Genomic DNA, 19,421 nt, shown 5'->3' with positions numbered 1-19,421 from the left:
ACCCAGCAAATAGTACTGTATTCCCCATTCAGTACATGGTGTATTTGGTTCATAAGCTGTACAATAAAAATACACATATTGGAGGGGCACCTGGATGGCTCAGTCAGTTAAGCATCTGACTTTGGCTCAGGTCATGATCTCTTGGTTTGTGAATTTGAGCCCTGTGTCAGGCTCTGTGCTGACAGCTCAGAGCCTAGAGCCTGCTTCAGATTCTGTGTCTCCCTCTCTCCGCCCCTCCCCCACTCATGCTCGCTCTCGCTCTCTCTCTCTCTCTCTCTCAAAAATAAACATTAAAAAAAATACATGCATGGGAATTATGCATGTAAGATCTGGTGAAACCCTGAAGTCTATAGTTAATGCCACTTAGCAGCGTCCCAAGCCTGGTTTTCCTGACATATTGTGGTTATATACGATGTTATCACTGGGGAAAGCTGGGCGAAGCGTATATGGGAACAACCTGTACTATTTTTACAGACTGCTGTGAGTCTTAAATGGTTTCAAAATAAAAATTAATAGTTTTTCTTTCTAAAAACAAGGCCGAATCAAAGAGATCGTCCAACCTGGTTAACTTTTATTTTAGCGGTGGCCTCCCTCCCCCGACCCTCAGCAGCCCGCGGGCGTCTCCTGACACCTGTAGGGCCCCGTGAAATACCAACTCCAAAGTGCTGACCCAATCCCTTCAGATTCCCAATGAGGAAATCAGAGCCCAGAGAAGTCAGGCACACCACTAGCTAGCAGCCATGGATAGGAACAGAAAGAACCTGAGAGCTTTTTAGGACAGCTGTTCTCTGTAAATCATCGTAAGTCATGGCTCTTTAGCTAACAGTGTGGTTTCTTTTGTCAGAGGAGGTGAGATTAATTCAACTGGAAATGAGTGTCCGTGCTGCTGCATTCCGTTTCCGTGGAGGGAGAGATGAACTGTCCTTACGGGCAAAGCAGTACACAGTCGGGTTGGGTTGGCGGGTGGTTTCACGGTTTACCACCCAGCGCGGGTCACTTGCCTGGGAAGGCCGGTCTGGGGCAGAGGACAGGAACCCAGGACCCCAGAGGAAGTCGCCTGCCTTCTTGCCAACTTGGCTTCCGTCCCAATCACCTGTGAGCCCCAAAGTTGATCAGCTTTCCTCTTGCTCTCTTCCCATTCTGGCCCACGTCCACTATTACTGGAAAACCTTGGGCATCTTGGAGTTTCCTTCTAAGGATAGTATAACTGTAACAATCTTGTATTTGTCTAGGGATTTTCAGGTTGCAAAGCCCTCACTCATGTTCCCTAAGATAAGCCCCACCCCCAGACTATGACATAGGCAGACTGGCTTTATTTCTGCTTTTAAAAATGCGTGACATGGCTTGTCCAAGGTGGAATTTGTATCAAAACTCAAGTCAGAACACAGGTCTCCAGAATCCTGGTAAATGCTCTTTTTGTAGGAGAGGTCTTGGTCATTGTAAAGCACTCGCACGCACTTGATGATCAACGAACAGGTTGACAGTTATTACTATCGTTATCGTAGACCTGATCTTTGGCCACTCATGATTTTGGAGTGTGAGGACTCCCAAGACTTGGTCATCCTCCACTCTTCTACAGAAGGTGGAAGTGATGGTTTCCTCTCTTCCTACACCTCCAAACGGTTAGAGCCTAAAGATGCCATTTGGGGACCAGATGAGTAGGACTTAGATTTTCCTGAAAAGTGAAGCAAGTTGCCTGTGTGCCACATCAACAGAGATCTGAGTGACAACCGACTGGCAGGACAGCCGCCCTGGAGCTGCCTGACACACCCAGGCTCCAGAGGGCTGTGCGTGAGCTGCCGTGCCTTATTTAGTGCCTGCTGTTGATGCCTTCCTTCTGCAGGGAGAACTGCCTGATTCCTTTCCTCTAGCACCCTGTTTGCCCTCCACGTGGTGGGACATAACCTTTACTGTCAACATGAGAACTTTTAATTGATCCTGACATTGTTCTGTGCCCTTGACGTTCTGCCTAACATCTGGGAGATTGGAGAAATGGTGGGATGCTCTAACGGAGGAAGGCTAAGCCCATACTCGAGACCATATTCACAGCTACTACTTGTTAAGGAAAATAATCTCCCAAGGATGGCATTGATCTTTCACACCCTAAGAGACATTTAGAAAGTAAACTAATGACCTACCTCAATATTGCTAATCATCTGCACACACCTGTACCTAGCACCTATTAGGCACTTACTAGATCTTTACGAAATGACCTTCTAAAGGCCCTCAGTCTTTATGTGCCTGCCAACATTAGGATCACCAGAAGGATTTGTTGAACCATGAACCTTGAGGCCTCACATAGAGAGTTTCTGATTCATTCAGTATGGAGAAGGGCTTAATAATTTCTGACAAGTTCCAGGTGATGCTGGTGCCTTGTAGAGACCATATTTTGAAAACCATGATCTGAAGCAGAGGCAGGCAAAGTTTTTTGTTGTGTTGTGTTTTGTTTTGTTTTGTTTTGTTTTGTTTTGTTTTGTTTTGTTTTGTTTTGTAAGGGCCAGATAGCTAATATTTTAGGCTTTGTAGCCATGTTTTAGGCTTTGTGGGCTCTGTCACAACTACTTAACTCGGCCATGGTAGCCACAGAAAATATATAAATGAGTGAGCATGGCTGTGTTCTAACAAAACTTTATTTACAAAACAGGTAGTAGGCTCGTTTTAAAAAATGTGTTGAAAATATAAAACTTTGTTTGAAAATATGTTAAGATCCTGGATGGATTTTTTTCAAAGCTCTTGGATGGGAATCAGTGTTAAAGATGCAAACGTTGGTCGGATCCTATCTGAGCCCTTCCCTGGCCACGTGACTTTGAAGGTCATTAAGGCCTCTGCAGACTGAAGATAATAATACAGTGAAAAATGAAATGTTAACATGTATCGAGTCTGGTGCTTGCATGTTTAGTGTAATATTCTTTATAAGATTCTGCATGATTGAAATATTCTAGAATTTTAAGTTTTATGACTTTAAAAAGTAATTATGGTTGACGCTTGAACAACATAGATTTGAACTGCAGGAATCCACATATACATGGATTTTGTATTACTTTCTCTTCTGTTTTTCTTAACATTTATTTTCCTCTAGTTTCATTACAAGACTACAGTATATATGACCTATAGCGTACAAAATATGTGTTAATCGACTATTTTATGTTCCTGGTAAGGCTTCCAGTCAACTGTAGGCTATTAGTAGTTAAGTTTGGGAGGAGTCAAAGTTATACATGGATTTTCAACTGCGGGGGAGTGGGTGTCGATCCCCCAACTCCCTCCTCCCCCCCGCATTGTTCAAGGGTCAGCTGTGTAATTCATTGGCGTATGTGGCCTAGATTTTAGACTCTAAAGTCAACCAAAAGATAAGTCATCTTATAGAATCAAAATCATCTTTGGAATTCCCTCAAGTCACCACCAGCATCTAGGCTTTTAGAAAGTCAAAAGCCGAGAGTATCTTTCTTTCGTGTATACACAGCACTAGACTAACGGGATAAGTCAAGCTTACTTTGTCTGCAGTGGAGCTGTTGACCTCATGCCCATCCCCAAAGCCTTGTTCCTCTTTTGTCTTCTCTTAGTTCAGTCAATGGCAGCTCTGTAGTTACAGCTGATTGGGCCACCAAAAATGATTCAGGAGGAGGAATTTAACAAGGAAGTGCCCTGATAAACAGACTTGAGTATGAATTTTTTTTTCTAATGTTTGTTTATTTTTGAGAGAGAGCAGGGGAGGGGCAGAGAGAGAGGGAGACATAGAATCCAGAGCACTGTCAGCACAGAGCCTGATGCGGGGCTTAAACTCACAAACCGTGAGATCATGATCTGAGCCGAAGTCAGATGCTCAACCGACTGAGCCACCCAGGTGCCCCTGAAATTTTTTTTTAATATTTCAAGTAGGACATGAAAGTCTTTCTGCTCAACCCTCTATGTTTGCATATTAGTAATGGAGATCCAAGAAGCAGAGGGGCTAATCTACCTAGATAGACCCACCCAAGCATTTAACAAGACTGACTTGTCTTCGTGACAGCTCTGTAAGATAGGTACTGTTAATTTCCCAGTTTGCAGTTGTGGAGGAAATGATATTTGTCCGAGGTCCCGCTTCTCGGAGGTAGTCACCCTGGAACTGAACCCAAGCCGTCTGACTGCAGGGTCCATGCTCTTTACTTACTCTGCTAGGCTGTATATCATGTTTAGCTCCTTATCTGCGATCTGTCTATAGATTGAGGAACAGAAAGGCTATTTGAGAGAAAGCTGTTTTGTGCCTTCAGTAATTTGTATGTTATGCTAGGGAAAGTAATGAGATGGCAGCAGGGGGCCATGGGGAGTATACTTTCAGTGCATTTCCAATTTTCACCTGATTACCTTGGAGCTTCCCTGTGCAAATGCATATAATGTTACGGGAAATAGTGCAGAAGCAGGAAGATGTCTCTGTTGGTTTGGGTGCATATCTGGTCTTAATATCATACTTCTAGAAAACTCGCCCAAAAGGAGATCACCCATACTCCATTAAGCAGATCCAGGATCATTCCGTTCAGCTTCACAAATACACCCTGATTTCGTATCTGCCTTGTGCTGCAGCCTGTGCTAGGCGCGAGAGACCCAGCAATAAATACCATGGCATCTAAGACACTGTGCTTGCCCTCCAGCACTATTATGATTCTAGGTCCTGAGGTGGTAACTGGTGAAAACCCTGGTGTGTGGAAATTACACCCCATAAAGAAAGGAAACATGGGTATTTCTTATATGGCTCAAAGTGGGCAGCTCATAAAAACTCAATGTGGCAAAGTCACCACCACCCGTGCAATTATCCCAGAGAATGGTGCGCAGTCTGGTTCTATTGAACCTCGATGTGGGGAGGGGAAGAGGCAGGGCCTGAACTTGGCTTAGTCCAAAAATGTGTTTCTTTTGTGACTGGACTGAACAATGCGCTTCTTCTCCCCACCAGGACCCCAGGAGCAAGCACAAGTTTAAAATCCACACTTATGGAAGCCCCACCTTCTGTGATCACTGTGGGTCATTGCTGTATGGACTTATCCATCAAGGGATGAAATGTGACAGTAAGTAAGTTTTCTTTTCCACTAGATCAGGTGAGGCTCTGCCGTGTACGTGCAGGGTTTGCAGGGCACTTCGGGTTTAGTAACTTTTCAACACGAACTCATCAATAAAAAGACCCTATTCGGGGGCACCTCGGTGGCTCAGTCGGTTAAGTGTCCGACTTCAGCTCAGGTCATGATCTCACCATTCATGAGTTCGAGCCCCGCGCCGGGCTCTGTGCTGACAGCTGGGAGCCTGGAGCCTGCTTTGGATTCTGTGTCTTCCTCCCTCTCTGCCTCTCCCCGGCTCATGCTCGCTCGCTCTCTCTCTCAAAAATAAACAAACGTTTAAAAAGATTTTTTGAATAAATAAAAAGAACCCGTTCAAATACATACCACACCAGAAAAGTATAGGATCGCTCCACTGTCAGTGTACTGATTTATTAAACTACTTACGTGCCTGATTGTGAACCCCCCCGCCACACACACACAAAAAGAACACCCGATTTATAAATGAAGTTAGTACTGTCACAGTTTTTTGTGGTGGAAATCTTCCATCACTGTAAAATGCAGGCTACTCAAACCCCAAAGCAAATGCCATGTGTTGAAGGTAGACTCCCCCACCTCCAGATTCCACATTTGGTTAGGCTTCACGATAAGCTAAGCAACCCTAGTCATTATCTTCCTGTGTCTCTAATTAGTGGGTGGACTGTGGAAAAATCCAGTAGGCTCTCCTTAAAACTGAAACTACAATGAAAATAAAAACCAGACATCTTAAGTTTGCTCACCCTGCACGTTCATGGACAGATCAAGTTTCTGTCAGTCCGGTTAGAGATGCAGTCACGAAGACCATGGACAAGGAAGGCATCAGCCCCCCTGCATTCTCCTTTTTTGTCCTGCATGTATTGTCATCAAGCACCAGGTAGAAGGAAAACAACTATGGAAACTCTTTGTTTTGATCGTTCTTATGAGATTCTCCAGGCCGTTTATCTGTTTCAATAATGGTTTCTACTTTTAGGACACAAAAAGGTAATTACCGAACCTGTTTTTCTGGTAGACAGGAGAGTGTTGGGGAAACATCAATATATTGCCATTCATTAAATGTTGCTATTATGGCCAAAAGTTTTGTGTGTCCTGCATGGAACGAAGGCGGTGTATATACAAATCAAGGTTAAATGAACATTATAGAACAGATGGATGGCTTCTCAGCACATGGGGGGTTCTTCACCTTAGAGAGCTGTCAAATTTAATAGCCTAAACAAAACCTTTGTGATGATCCAGACCAGTGGTTTTCTGTGTTTTGAGAAACCCTGGGATTCCAAAGACATGGTTTTTCAGGGATTCTGCGAATGTGAATTCTAAGTGCATTTGTAAATACACTCCTAAGTATTTTAAAACTTGGAACAAGAGTGAACGCTTCATTCAGTGTGTTACACACTCAAGCTTGACAAGTTGGAGATGATGGTGGAGACCGTGTTCTGCCAGCTTCACTCACGGGGCTGAGCGTGCAGCCAAGTTTCTGCTGCCGAATCCACTTAACCGAAGAGCCAACCAGGTTGTATGTTGTCGAGCGACATTTACCGTCTCTGCATATGCTTCTGTTCTGAGTCTGGATTTGGGGCTGCGGGACAACTTTAACAAAGCACAGAAGTAAGTGCCCTGTCAGGGCTGAACCGAGACAGCTGGTTTCACGGTTCTGTTTGGATCAGGGGGCTCTATAGGTTATCCACGAATGTCTTTATACCGAATAAATGGTATAAATTTGAATTTGTTAACTAGGCTTATGCTAATGAAGGAACACTCATCTGGTTTATATGTTGGGATTCTGCTTAAGATTTTGTTGGAAAAATGGGTCCCGCTACTAAAAAATTTTGAAAGCCGCTGAACTGGGCCAGTGCTTTGGTTTGGTTTGGTTTTGTGGTCAGCTCTTTTCCTTGGAGTCATATGGCTTCTGGGGCCTGTGCTCCTTCCTCAAGGGAAGCCAAGAAGCTCACGGGTGCCAGGACCCCAACACCTCCCTTAACTTCCGCAGAGAAGGTATCTCTTTCTGTGCTTCGCACGTCGTAGGCTTACAATACTGTGTGCAATTCTGCTTGCTAGGGGAACGACCTTAGCAACCACTGTCCAGAGCAGCCACTTGGTTTGCAGAGTAGGAAATGGGATCAGAGAGAGCACTTGAGTTTTCCAAGATCTCAAAGCTGCTAATGGGGGAGTCAAGACAGGGATACAACCCAGGGCACTTTTGCGTCCCTGTTGTGCCTGTCCTTTGCAGAGAGGCTGGCCTTTATTTCTTCCAAGTTACAATTCTGCCCCCAAGCACTTACAGACCGGATGTGGTTAATACAAGTCCGATGGATAGCACACCTTTTCAGGAGCGTTTATATTGGCTGCCTCAAGGTGCTTGATTCTGAATGGTTAGCTTCAGAAATAGAAACCTAAACAGAATTCACATTTGTGCATCGGCTAATTGTCCTTTCCTCATTTGTGACCATTATCCTCCTTTCCGCCTTGAATTATAGCAAACATATGTTATTTGCGATGCTTTTTGCAATTTACCTCACCATGTTAAACACTCAAAATGAAACGAACACGAAGGCTCCACCTTGAATGCTACGGAAGAGCCTCGTAGCATCCCGTTGGGGGCGTGTGAGGAGTCCAGTGGCCATCGCTCCTCTTGGCAGCCTGAAGGGACAAGGACAATAGAGCTGGAACACCTACACAGGCACTCATGTTTGCGTTCAGCACACAGGATTCTCTCTAGAGTTTCTTTGGTTCACGGCACCAAGACTGATCTTTTTATTCCTCCCTATCTCACCCACGTAATGTCAGCTGGTAAGGAATGGCTCAGCATGCCAGGCGTGTATTTGTTTTACTTAGAATAATATTTAAATATTTGAAGACAGGTTTAAAATCTCAAATACAAGTTCTTTAAAAAAAAAAAAAAATGCAACGTACTGAAGCCTTCTCAGAGATACAGAGTTAACTAAGGCAAGAAATTTTCCGAACTTCCTTGTACTCGCCCCACGGACTCATATTCTTGCTGAGTGGTCAGCTCAGAAAGGCATAAGAAATTATTTGGCAAAGAATATCCTCTGTTTAAAATGTGCATATAATTTGCCTCTGCGTGCATGAAATACTAAGTAGTCTGTGCTTTGTATGCATTTACCTGTGTGCATTCTGTACAGTGTTAAATATTTGAAGCATCCACAGACGAGCAGGCAGGGGTATTTTGCTTCAGTTAAGACTGGACAAATATGGCACGGGTATTTTAAGGATATTGTCACACGGAGCCTGTGTGGTAAGGGACATCTGCTAACAGTTCTTGGTGTCACCAAAAACATTATAGCAAAGTATCGAGTTAGAGGGTAGCTCATTTTCACTTGTGCTCATACAGCAAAACACTGAGGAGGTGATGGTTTGAGCCCATATGTCCAGCCTTACCCTTTGCTTTCTTGATTCACAGCCTGTGATATGAACGTGCACAAGCAGTGTGTGATCAATGTCCCCAGCCTCTGTGGGATGGACCACACAGAGAAGAGGGGCCGGATCTACCTGAAGGCTGAGGTCACCGATGAAAAGCTCCATGTCACAGGTAAGGCATGCTTGTGGAGGTGTGAGGCATGCGCAGCTTCTCCGAGGGCGTTGGGGTCCAGGTCAAGAGGGTCCGTCACCGCCTCGGAGCTGGTCAGACTCCGAGCCACCGATTTCCCATGAACACGCCTCCCCAGAGACCACACCGTGTGCCGACTTCCCAGCTGCTCCAGCGCCTTAGAGTCAGAACTGCCGTGGAGACGGAGGTGCTCTGACGGCACGGCCCGTGTACCGTCCCCCGGCGACAGGGGGACAGGGAAGCCAATTAAACAAAATGCCGTCGGTGGGTGTGCACCGGGGTGGGGGGAGATGGGTGGATGATCCAGATGTGTAATGGCCTCGGGCTGCGGTGACCCAATCAGCCCACCCTCATGAGGACACCAGCAGGACGGTGGGTGTGCACCAGGGTGGGGGGAGATGGGTGGATGATCCAGATGTGTAGTGGCCTCGGGCTGCGGTGACCCAATCAGCCCACCCTCATGAGGACACCAGCAGGAAACAGGAAACAGCCATCACGTTATCGAGTTACGCTTCCTCTGCATCAGGTGCTGAGAATTTCACCATAGATCATTGATTTAGTCCTCTCAACCACCCGCACAGTGGCCTCATTTCCCAGAAGAGGAAACCGAGGCAGAGAGAGATGAGAAATTGGGAATGTCACAGAGCAGGTGAGGAGCCAGGGTGGAACTGTGCCATTTCGACTCCAGACCCCCTGCTTCTCCTTGTGGCACCAAGGGTGCCGCCTGTAAACAGTGCAGTCGGGGGACCAGGATTCCCCGCCCACGGCCCAGAACGTTCCCTCCCCGGGGCTGTGTCTGTGTGGGCTGTGCCAAAGCACAGCCTTTCCTTTGGTTTCCCACCAGATCCACTCTGGGTATCTCCGCACGCTGAAGCGAGTCGTCCTAGAGACTTGTTGGCCCGGGACTCGTCATGTGTCCTCAGACACTTGGCCGATCTTTTCCGTGGTCCACTCCGTGTCGATTTATGGTTTTACGGTCCATCGTCAGCCTTCTGCCTTGTTTCCGTGTCCTTGGGGTTCCCTCTCTTTTCTCTCCCAGGGGTGTTCGTTTTCCTTTGAACAGCGAAGGTGTTACGTTTGCATCTGTATGTGGGAAGTTTAAGCTATCAAACAAATGGAAAGACCGTGTTGTTATTTATTTGCAAATAACGGAAGGTACTGTAGAAGAAAGACTGGCAGGCTCCCTTGAAGGGGGTGGGGGGTGGGGAGAGGAGGAGCTCCGGAGGAAGCTCTCTGCCGGAAGCACCCTCACGTATTTCTTAGTTTGGGAAATAATCCACCTCTCTACCCAGTGCTGCCCCCTCAGGTAAGACTTTAGAGAAAAATCAAAAGACGTCGGGGTGCTGCTAAGAAGGGGTCACGCACTTCGCCACTGGGGTCACCTTGTGAAAGAAACCAAACGTCGCTAAGGGTCAAGACCGATCTATGAATCACATCCGTGTCATGGGCACACAATCTGTTTTGACCTTTTGGTTTTAGGGACGTTCCTTCGTTTTTTCTCAGACCATTGCTTTGCACCCTCGCCTCTGGGGCCGCGGCTCTCACCTCCGTTTCCCTTTGATTGGACTGGCGCTGCTGGCGGGGTCCACTCTGCCCTCTGGGCTGGCGGCCAGCGCCCCTCTGGCCTTGAGGGCACCAGTGCTGTCTGCCCGGAGGCAGTGAGGCTCCTTGGGGGCCGTGAGAATGTCCCCCGGGGACAGGGGGACAGGGGCCATGCCTTGGGGGCCATGAGAATGTCGGTACCGTCACACCTTTACCCTTGCTCTCTTTTCTGCTGAGGCTCTTGCCTCGTCGAAGTCATGTGCTGGGAGCAGGGAGTGTGCAGTTTGGGAGAAAATGACCATAAAGCAGTGCGTGGTAAGGGATTCAGAAGCATAATGTAGACTGCCTATTGGCTAAACATTTCAGTGTTTTTCCTTCGCTTTATAAAGCTACTGCTGTTGGCAATATAATAGACCTCGCAGGTGAACAGTCGGAGCCTAATTGTGAGGTGCACAGCCCACTGTGAGACCGGAATGCCGGGGCAGGGTTTTTAAGTGTTCAGCTCTCATTCATCCTGTTTCCGAATACAGCAAAGCACCCTGCACGCTGTACCTGCCCCATGCCTTCTCCTGGCATAAAAGCAGCAACTGTGTGGTGCTGCCCGGGTTTTCCACAGTCTACTCCGAGCCTTGAGAGGCTTGCACGTGTAAAACTGCACCGAGGGGCACAGATGCCTGGCTAGTGTGGCACGTGGTACAGAAGAGAAAGGTCAGGTCCCATCCTGCAGGGTCAGCAAGGAGTGTGGTCCTAGGGCTCCCACACTAACTGCCCCACCATTGCCTACAGTTGAACCTGATTCAAAACTGTAAGATCATCTTAGGGGACAACACCCTTCATCGAGTCACACTTTTCACGCAGGAAAGCCAACGACCGTAGCTTAGGGCAACAATCTAAGTCAAGTCTCTTGAGAATTAGTCTAAAATGTTTTGCCTAGATCTAGCTCTAGGAATGTGAATCCAGCAATGGCTTCATAATAATGGCAACAGCAGCTAATGTGAGTGGTGCCCACAAAGGAGGTACTTCTTTTTTTTTTTTTTAATTTGAGAGAGAGAAAGTGGTACAGAGGGGCAGAGGGAAAGAGAGAGAGAGAGACAGAGAGAGAGAATGAATCTCAAGCAGGCTCCACACTCAGCACAGAGCCCAAAGCAGGGCTCAATCCTAGGACCCTGGGATCATGACCTGAGCTGAAGTCAGGAGTCAGACGCTCAACCAGCTGAGCCCATCAGTGCCAAAGGGCCATTTTCTAAGCACCTGGCATAGTTAAATTCTACAAACCTGTGTGGAAGTTTACTTTGTTACCCTTACTTTATAGATGAAGGTACAAAAAAATTAAGTGACTCGTGCCAAGTCAAGTAGGTGGTAAATTTAGTAGTTAAGTGTTTAATTGCTAGAAGGAGAGAGATTTCAACGATAGTGTCAGTAAGAATTGGAACCTCGTCTTAATTCTGGCTGCTATAATAAATACTATAGACTAGGTGGCTTAAACAACAAACATTTCGGGGCGCCTGGGTGGCGCAGTCGGTTGAGCGTCCGACTTCAGCCAGGTCACGATCCCACAGTCTGTGAGTTCGAGCCCCGCGTCGGGCTCTGGGCTGATGGCTCAGAGCCTGGAGCCTGTTTCCGATTCTGTGTCTCCCTCTCTCTCTGCCCCTCCCCCGTTCATGCTCTGTCTCTCTCTGTCCCAAAAATAAATAAACGTTGAAAAAAAATTTAAAAAAAAAAAAAAAAAACAACAAACATTTCTTTAGCACGGCTCTGGAAGCCGGGAAGTCCAAGATCAAGGTTCTTGGTGAGGGTTCTTATTTTGGTTTGTAGATGATTGTCTAGCTATGTCATCACTTGGGAGCGGAAAGAGCGAGGAAGTAAGCTCTTTGGTGTGTCTTCTTATAAGAGCACCAATCCCATCGTGAGGTCCCTGCTGTCATGACTTCTTTATTTCCCCAAGGCCCCATATTCAAGCAGTTAGGGGTTCCCATCACCTTAGGGTTTAAGGATTCAACATATGAATTCTGGGGGGACACATAATTCATAGCAAATCTATTTTTTTTAAATATGGTTATCATTTATGTCAAGGAAACCTAATGCTAAGTAGGAAAAGCCCCAAACTCAAGGAACTAAGTAATAATCACTTGCCCAGAACTTTTAATTTGGAGTAATTTGAGATTTTCAGAATCAGAGTTAACCTTAATGTAATGAGAACACAAAAAAAAACATAAGTAGAGCTTACCGTCCAGATGCAAAGAAAATAAAAATTCCAGAAGTAGTACAGGTTTCCCTTCACCCAGTCCCCTTCTGCCATATTAACGTTCTTCTGTGACCATAGTGGAAGCATCAAAGTAGACATGTTTTTATTTTTATTATTTTTTTGGATATTTATTTTTGAGAGAGCATGAGCAGGGGAGGAACAGAGAGAGAGGGAGACACAGAATCTGAAGCAGGCTTCAGGCTCCACACTGTCAGCACAGTGCCCGACGCGGGGCCCGAACCCTCGAACCGTGAGATCATGACCCGAGCTGCAGTCAGACGCTTAACTGACTGAGCCACCCAGACACCCCAGTAGACATGTTTTTAAATAGTACCTGATAAACTTCTAGAAAACAGGTGCCTGTGTAGCTGTAGTTAGTCACTAGAAATTGCTTTAAAAAGAGCCAAAGAGAAGACTTCTGATGTCTCTTATTCCCATGGGAAAAGACTACAAGAACTACAGCGTGAAGCCCCTTTGGAGCAGAACCTACTGGTGATCCTCACCCCTACCCCCGCTGCATTACCCGCCCAATCTCCTAACCTAGTAGTTTCAGACACAAGTTTGTCTTAACGCATTTTAAATAACAGTAGCTACCATTTATTGAGTATGTACTCTATACTCAGTGTTTGTAAGACTGGACCTTTCTTTGTGCTGAGTGCTTTCCCTTCCTTGTTCCAGTGACCCCTCAAACAGTGCCACAAATTGCTATGATTATCCTTGCTTTCGAGTCGTGCGAATGAGCCGAGAGAAGGGAAGAAATCGTAACGAAATGGAAAGTGATGGCGGTAGAGCTCCAGTCCACGTCCGACGCCCCGGGGGGCTTTCAGCCCCGAGGCTGCGAACCTCCCAATTCTCTCCCTATTAAAGGGGCTCCTTTTGAATAAATAGCAAGCCCATCTTCACTCCACAGGCTCTGTGAAGGTGCAGAAGGTCCAAATGTGAGCCTTAAAGCCAGGGGAGAAAGAAAGTAACTTTAAAAGGAATTAATAGACAGTCCAAGCGCATGTAAAATTAAACGCTTGATTACGTGGGTGCTAAATGATACGCCATGGAGGAGACTGAGAACCGCAGACCCTTGGAAGAACCCGGTATACACAGTGAACCATCACGAGTGGAGCTTATGTCCCAATGCGAGTGCTATCTTGGAAAACGCTTTTAAACCCTGAGCAGCTGTGTTAATGGTTAGATTCGCTCATCTCCATTTTTACCTGTGCAGAATCGCTCAAATTGAAACTAATTCCCAAATTAAAATAGAAACTCCCAACAGACTCCTGCTTTGGGACAGAAATCTGCCTTTTGAAACCAGAGATGAGTTTCCTTTCTAGCTTGGTACAGTATTCATGGGAAAGGGCTCCGCGTTAGTGGTATATTTTTATTTTTTTGCCTTTGGGCAGTGGCGCTGATGTTATCTGAACTGTGTCATTTTTATTTCTTTCAATATGCGGTTTTAATAGGTTTTCTACATTCTTGTGCGCTCTTTTATTTGGCTTTTGGAGGAATGGTAAAAAAAAAAAAAAACTCCCTCGTGGGAACAAATTTTCAATTTAATGTTGTAAGTAAATGGAAAAAAGATCATATGCTTTACAGCTTCTCCAAGAACACATGTCTCCCACAAATAGATTATTCTGCAGAAGAGTCTCATTTTCTCAAATACTCTGGGTGGTTAATTTGGCGTGGAGATCGAAGTTCTCCACTGAGTTCTGTGGGGGAGGGGAGGGCCTGGGGCAGGATCTGGGGCTCCCTGAAGCAGAAAGGTCACATCCTTCTCTGCCTTCTGAGGCTGTGTGCATTTTGGTGCCCATGCCTCACCACCCCAGCAGTCGAAACTTGTGGTCATGATATTGTTGGGTTTTTTTAACTTTTTTTTTTTTAATGTTTATTCATTTATTGAGAGAGAAGGATGGAGAACGAACAGGGGGAGGGGTAGAAAGAGAGGGAGACCCAGAATCCAAAGCAGGCTCCAGGCTCTGAGCCGTCGGCACAGAGCCTGATGTGGGGCTCGAACCCACGAACTGTGAGATCATGACCTGAGCCAAAATCGAAAACAACCAACTGAGCCACCCAGGCACCCCAAGTATTGTTCTTAAATTATATTCCCTCCGTGTATTTTTCTGTCTTGTTAGCACATAGGCTGCAGAGTCAAGGCAGTGAGATTCAGTTTTGTGTCATAATCATTCTTTGATTCATCCGTTCGTTAATACATCTATTGAACATGTGTCAGGCTCTCTCAAGGCACCAAGGAAGCAAAGATAATTAAGACATGTCTTTTATCGTGGAATGTGTGATCTTTGGAGGGGAGGGGGCAGGTGGAATTAAGTCATTTAAAAAAAAAAAAATGAAGAATGACCGGTAGTGTGCCAGATGCCTTCATGGGTGGTCAGAGCTTGGGTGAGCAACACCTCACCTGCCCTGTGAAAGCCGCAGACAGCTTTATGTAGCAGGTGACCGTGAAGATAGGAAGGCATTTCAGATACAGGTGCAGAGCTGTGGAAGGACATAGCGTGTTCAGGAGGTTCGGCACAGTCCAGGATTTGGCAAATTTTGAGTGTCAGGTGGGGAGAGCTGGAAGGAAACTTCTTTCCATTTTCAGGGGATCAGGGCTATAGTCCTCAGGTTTACAGACTGCACAGTTCTTAGGGGCCATGGAGTATGGGCTCTGGGTTAAATATGTCTTTTTGAAACGGGAGGATTTTAAGTTGCAAGTGGCTAGGTTTTCAACAAGGACAGAGCATCAGTCTCCAAGCCTGAACTCCGGACCTCACCCTGAGGTTCACAGTGACCCTCGACTTTCTTTGTCAATGCCGAGAAAGGGGGCGGAGCAGGTGGTCCACTGGTTCCTGAAAGCTTTGTAGGGATCTTTCCCCCAATGGCGGACGGGCTTGTGGAATAAAATAATCAGTGTGAGGCTGCCAGGAAGGAGGAGTTGGCCTGAGCTGCTTGCTTAAAGGAGAAGCTATTACTCAGAGGTAATTTCTACGAAATAAAATCTTGGCTGCGGGATCTGGATCCAGCCCAGGAGCACGATAGGTAACGCAGCCGATGGAGCTGGCCTGGGGTTTGGGATAGAGAGAGGTCAGCAAGAAACGGCTTACCCTCAGGTATATCCACATTGTCCGTTACTGGTGAGACTCCACTGATCACCTAGTCTGGGTATTTTCCTCGACCCCTCCACTACAGAGGCACCTTTTTCTGTTTATAATTAATAAGGAGTCTGGGTGTCCTATTTGGAGACCAGCAGTCTTCCATCCAGGGGTCGTAGCATCCACGGAGGGGCCGTAACCAGTTATCACATTCATGGTTGCACAGTGGTGACTCTCTAATTCTGCAGTTCCTTCTATGATCATTTGCTGGCATTTGTCTGAAAGAAAAGCTTTTCATTTACCACCCCCCCCTACATTTTTTTAAGTGGCAGTTTGAGCCCACAAGTTCTTTTTGACTGTCAATTTTTTTCTGTTCAAATTATTCAAAATATGGCCAGTGAGAGCTCCCTTCACCTTTTGACATGACCCACCAGGGTTTATTTTTTCGTTTTTTTTGTTTTGTTTTGTTTTTTCTTTTTGTTAACACTTCCTTTCTTTCTGGAACAGGAGAGTTCCCATTGTACTTCATGTTTCTGAGTAACCCTGGGTACTTTTTTCTTTTTTTAACTGGGAAATAAGAATCCGAAGTCTAGGTGTCTAGGTGCTGGGGTGCTCCTTGCTCCTGGGGTGTTACAGCTTCTCAGTCCTTGCAGTAGACAGAGGTCAGAATCTTTTTTTTTTTTTCTTTTAATGACTCCACACTAGTGCTTCTGGTTCTGATTGTCCCGGGTTCTTCCTTACCTTTCTCCAGTCCTTTGTCTTCCACCTCCTGATCCCTGGTTCCTGATGACATCAATAAGTTTATCCTTTGCTCTTCCCCACATGATATGCAGCAGAATTTCAGAACTCATACAGTTACTGGTGACTCTAAGAACAATCCAGTTTCATAAAATTCAAGATTCTGTTGCATTTCTTGGGGCGCCTGGGCGGATCAGTCGGTTAAGCGTCCAACTCTTGGTTTTCGGCTCAGGTCATGATCTCACGTTTCATGAGTTTGAGCCCCAAATCAGGTTCTGCACTGCCAGTGCAGAGCCTGCTTAGGATTCTCTCTCTCCCCCCTCTCTGTCCCTTCCCCATTCATGCGTGCTCACTCTCCTTCTCTCTCAGAATAAACAAACTTTAAAAAAAGGATAAACACGAGATATTATTGCAGTTCTTAAAAATCCTTAAATGATAGCCCACTAAGGGTAAATAGTCAAAATGCTGTCGCTTGGATTTAATGTTTTCCAGTGAGTTCTGTTCTCCACTTGATACATGCTTCCTTAACCAGGTGATCAAGCTCCACCTCCCCCACCCACGGCCAACTGAGAGGATGTGCCTCCTAGGGTGATATAACAGAAGATACACAGTATGGCCTATCAAGTATCTTTGCCAAAACCTGATAACCTGAATCTAATCATGGGGGGTATGAAGCAAACGAATCCAGATATTAGGACATTCTACTTGTTAACCAATCTGGACTTTTCAAAGTGCCTGAGTCTAGAGAGACGAAAACCGTCAATGGGATGGTTCTTGAGTAAAGGAACCTGGAAACATGGCAACCAAGTATAATCTGTAAGTCTTGATTGGGTCCTGGATCTAAAACAAATAGCTATAAATAGGACTTGGGGTGACAGTTTGGGGAGAATGTGAATCTGGACAGTATTTTAGATGTTTTTATCAGTGTGAAATTTGTGGACGATAATGGTGATGAGATTTTGGAGGGCATTATTGAAGTCCTATTGGGGTGACTTTTCTTGATGTCTGCCGCTTAACCTACAAATGGTTCGGGGAAAACAAAAAAACCAAAAGACTGAAAATACAGGTAGGCACATGCACGCACACACAGAAAGCGTGTGTGGCAAAATGTTGATAAATAGTGAAGTTAGATGAATGGCATACAGGTGTTTGTGGTACTGTTCTTTTGACTTCGCAGTTGGTTTGAAATTATTTAAACCAAACTCCCAGAACCCTGGGCAATGATAAGGTGGAACTTGTTGTTGCTGTCTGTAGAGATCACTCATAGCTGGAAGGAAGTCCCCAGGTGAGCCAACATCAGAGCTCCCGATGGGAATGCTGGTGGACTTGCAGCCGGTCAAAACACAAGTAGCAAATGTGGAAAAGGGGACCTTGGAGCAAAACAGAAAAACTACTGGTATTTCTTGAGCACCTAGGTCCTGTGAGAAGAGAAGGCAACATCGATAAGTACTTTCCGTGTACCGGGTCTTGATTGGAAGCCTTTTTGTATATGAATTCACAACCCTTCGAGAAAAGTGCCGTCGTTATCGTCATTTTGTAACTGGGGAGACAGGCTGAAAGAGCTCCCCGGGGTCTGCCCAAGGTCACGCAGCTGCAGAGTGGAGGAGACTCCACCCCAGGCCCCGGGCACCAGCCTCCATACTCTCACGCAGCCGACCCCTGGCTCTGCTGAGAAATTACGTACCAGCTCACGACCCCTTCCCTTCGGCGCAGACGTGACCCACACTGTTGCTGAAGTGTTTGCAACTTCACATTTCCGCCCTGCAGTTAACTAACAGGTGAGACTCCTCTGTGACAGTCCTGCGGCCCCTGTAATTCCTACAGCGCCGTCGGCACCATCGTCAGTGAGGGTCCGTCGTCATTGCCCCCCAGCCTCCGTCTCCCAAGGCTTAGATGATGGCTGGAAATAAAAATGGCAGCAGGGAATCTGGCTGGGAAAAAAAAGGAATTAAAATGGGCAAAGAAGGAGGGAAACAAATCCCCCCTCAGGATGTGTTCGGCCAGACATGTGACCTGCCCGTGTCCTTTCTCACCCTGCCATCGCTGGCTTTTTCTGACGGGCTCTGGTTCTTTCCCGTTGTAGAGCCTTCCCCGCTCTCACATTCCCATAGTCTTGGAGGAACCCATCTCGAGCAGTCACCTGCCTTGAGCTTGCTGGTGCTTGACATCCCGGCACATCCTTTGCCAAAGAAAATCAGAACTGCGTCTAAGCTAAAAACACAAAGTAGTATACTTATCCCGGAAAAGCACTTGCACGTTGCCGCATTCAAATGCGTATGTTTCCAGGTGATGCCAGGCATGTTTTCAAGGGGTTTATCTACTCTGTCTCCCTCCTCAACTGGCTATTCCTCAACATCACATGTCATATGTATGTGTCACCCCCTCATCAGCCAATACCTTGCCTGCCTCCCCAGTCTTATCCCTTGTGTTCCCCCGCCCCGAACCACCCCCCCTTTGACACACTGTTCCGATGGTCAAGAAAGCTGTGTGCTGTTTTCCCAGGGGGACAGACTGTTTCCCTCCTCCTCACCTTTGCATATGCCATGTCCCCCACTCTCTCAGGAACATCTTTTTCACACTCAGCTCCGGATACCTTTATGAAGCCCCTCCTAACATTTCCTACCTTGCCTAAAATTGACCACTTTCCCCCCAGGCCCTTTATAACATTTATAATGTGATTTCACTTACATTTATTTGCATGTTAATCTCTCTCTACCAGACCCTTGGCCCTTCAAGGACAAGGAGGTTGTCTTACCTCTTCTATCCGGCCTAGTGCCTTGAACTGTGCCTAATGTGTTTGTTGAGCAGATGATGTTGATGGAAGTATCCAGGAGGCACAGAATAAAAAACTCACTTGGTTTTTATACTGTGCTGTTTACATCCCAGATCCAAGCAGCTCTTCCCATTTTGACCCTAGGTCTGGTCAAGTAAAAATGATTCTGTTTTAGGCGCACCTGGGTGGCTCCATCGCTTAAGTGTGCGACTCTTGGTTTCGGCTCAGGTCACGGTCTCGCAGTTTCATGAGTTCGAGCCCCGCCTTGGGCTCTGCGCTGGCAGCACAAAGCCTGCTTGGGATTCTCTCTCTCTTTCCCTCTCTCTCTGCCCCTCTCCCACGCATGTGTGCGCGCTCTCAAAATAAATAAACTTAAAATTTTTTTAATGATCCTATTTTACATAACTCTGGAAGCCACGTG

At 46.3% G+C, this 19,421-nt stretch overlaps 1 protein-coding gene across 2 annotated transcripts in view; it reads left to right on the top strand.

Moving 5' to 3' along the window:
- PRKCA (protein kinase C alpha) overlaps window positions 1-19,421 on the top strand; it is a 404,614-nt gene that overhangs the window by 270,932 nt on the left and 114,261 nt on the right. For both annotated transcript variants that reach the window (XM_043585073.1, XM_043585072.1), the window contains exons 4-5: window positions 4,925-5,036; window positions 8,476-8,604. In XM_043585073.1, coding sequence (XP_043441008.1) covers window positions 4,925-5,036; window positions 8,476-8,604 — 241 coding nt within the window. The remainder of the gene's footprint in view (window positions 1-4,924; window positions 5,037-8,475; window positions 8,605-19,421) is intronic.

The sequence above is a fragment of the Prionailurus bengalensis genome, chromosome E1 (genome assembly GCF_016509475.1).
Source record: "Prionailurus bengalensis isolate Pbe53 chromosome E1, Fcat_Pben_1.1_paternal_pri, whole genome shotgun sequence".
NCBI lineage: Eukaryota > Metazoa > Chordata > Mammalia > Carnivora > Felidae > Prionailurus > Prionailurus bengalensis.
This window is presented reverse-complemented; position numbering and strand designations above follow the sequence as displayed.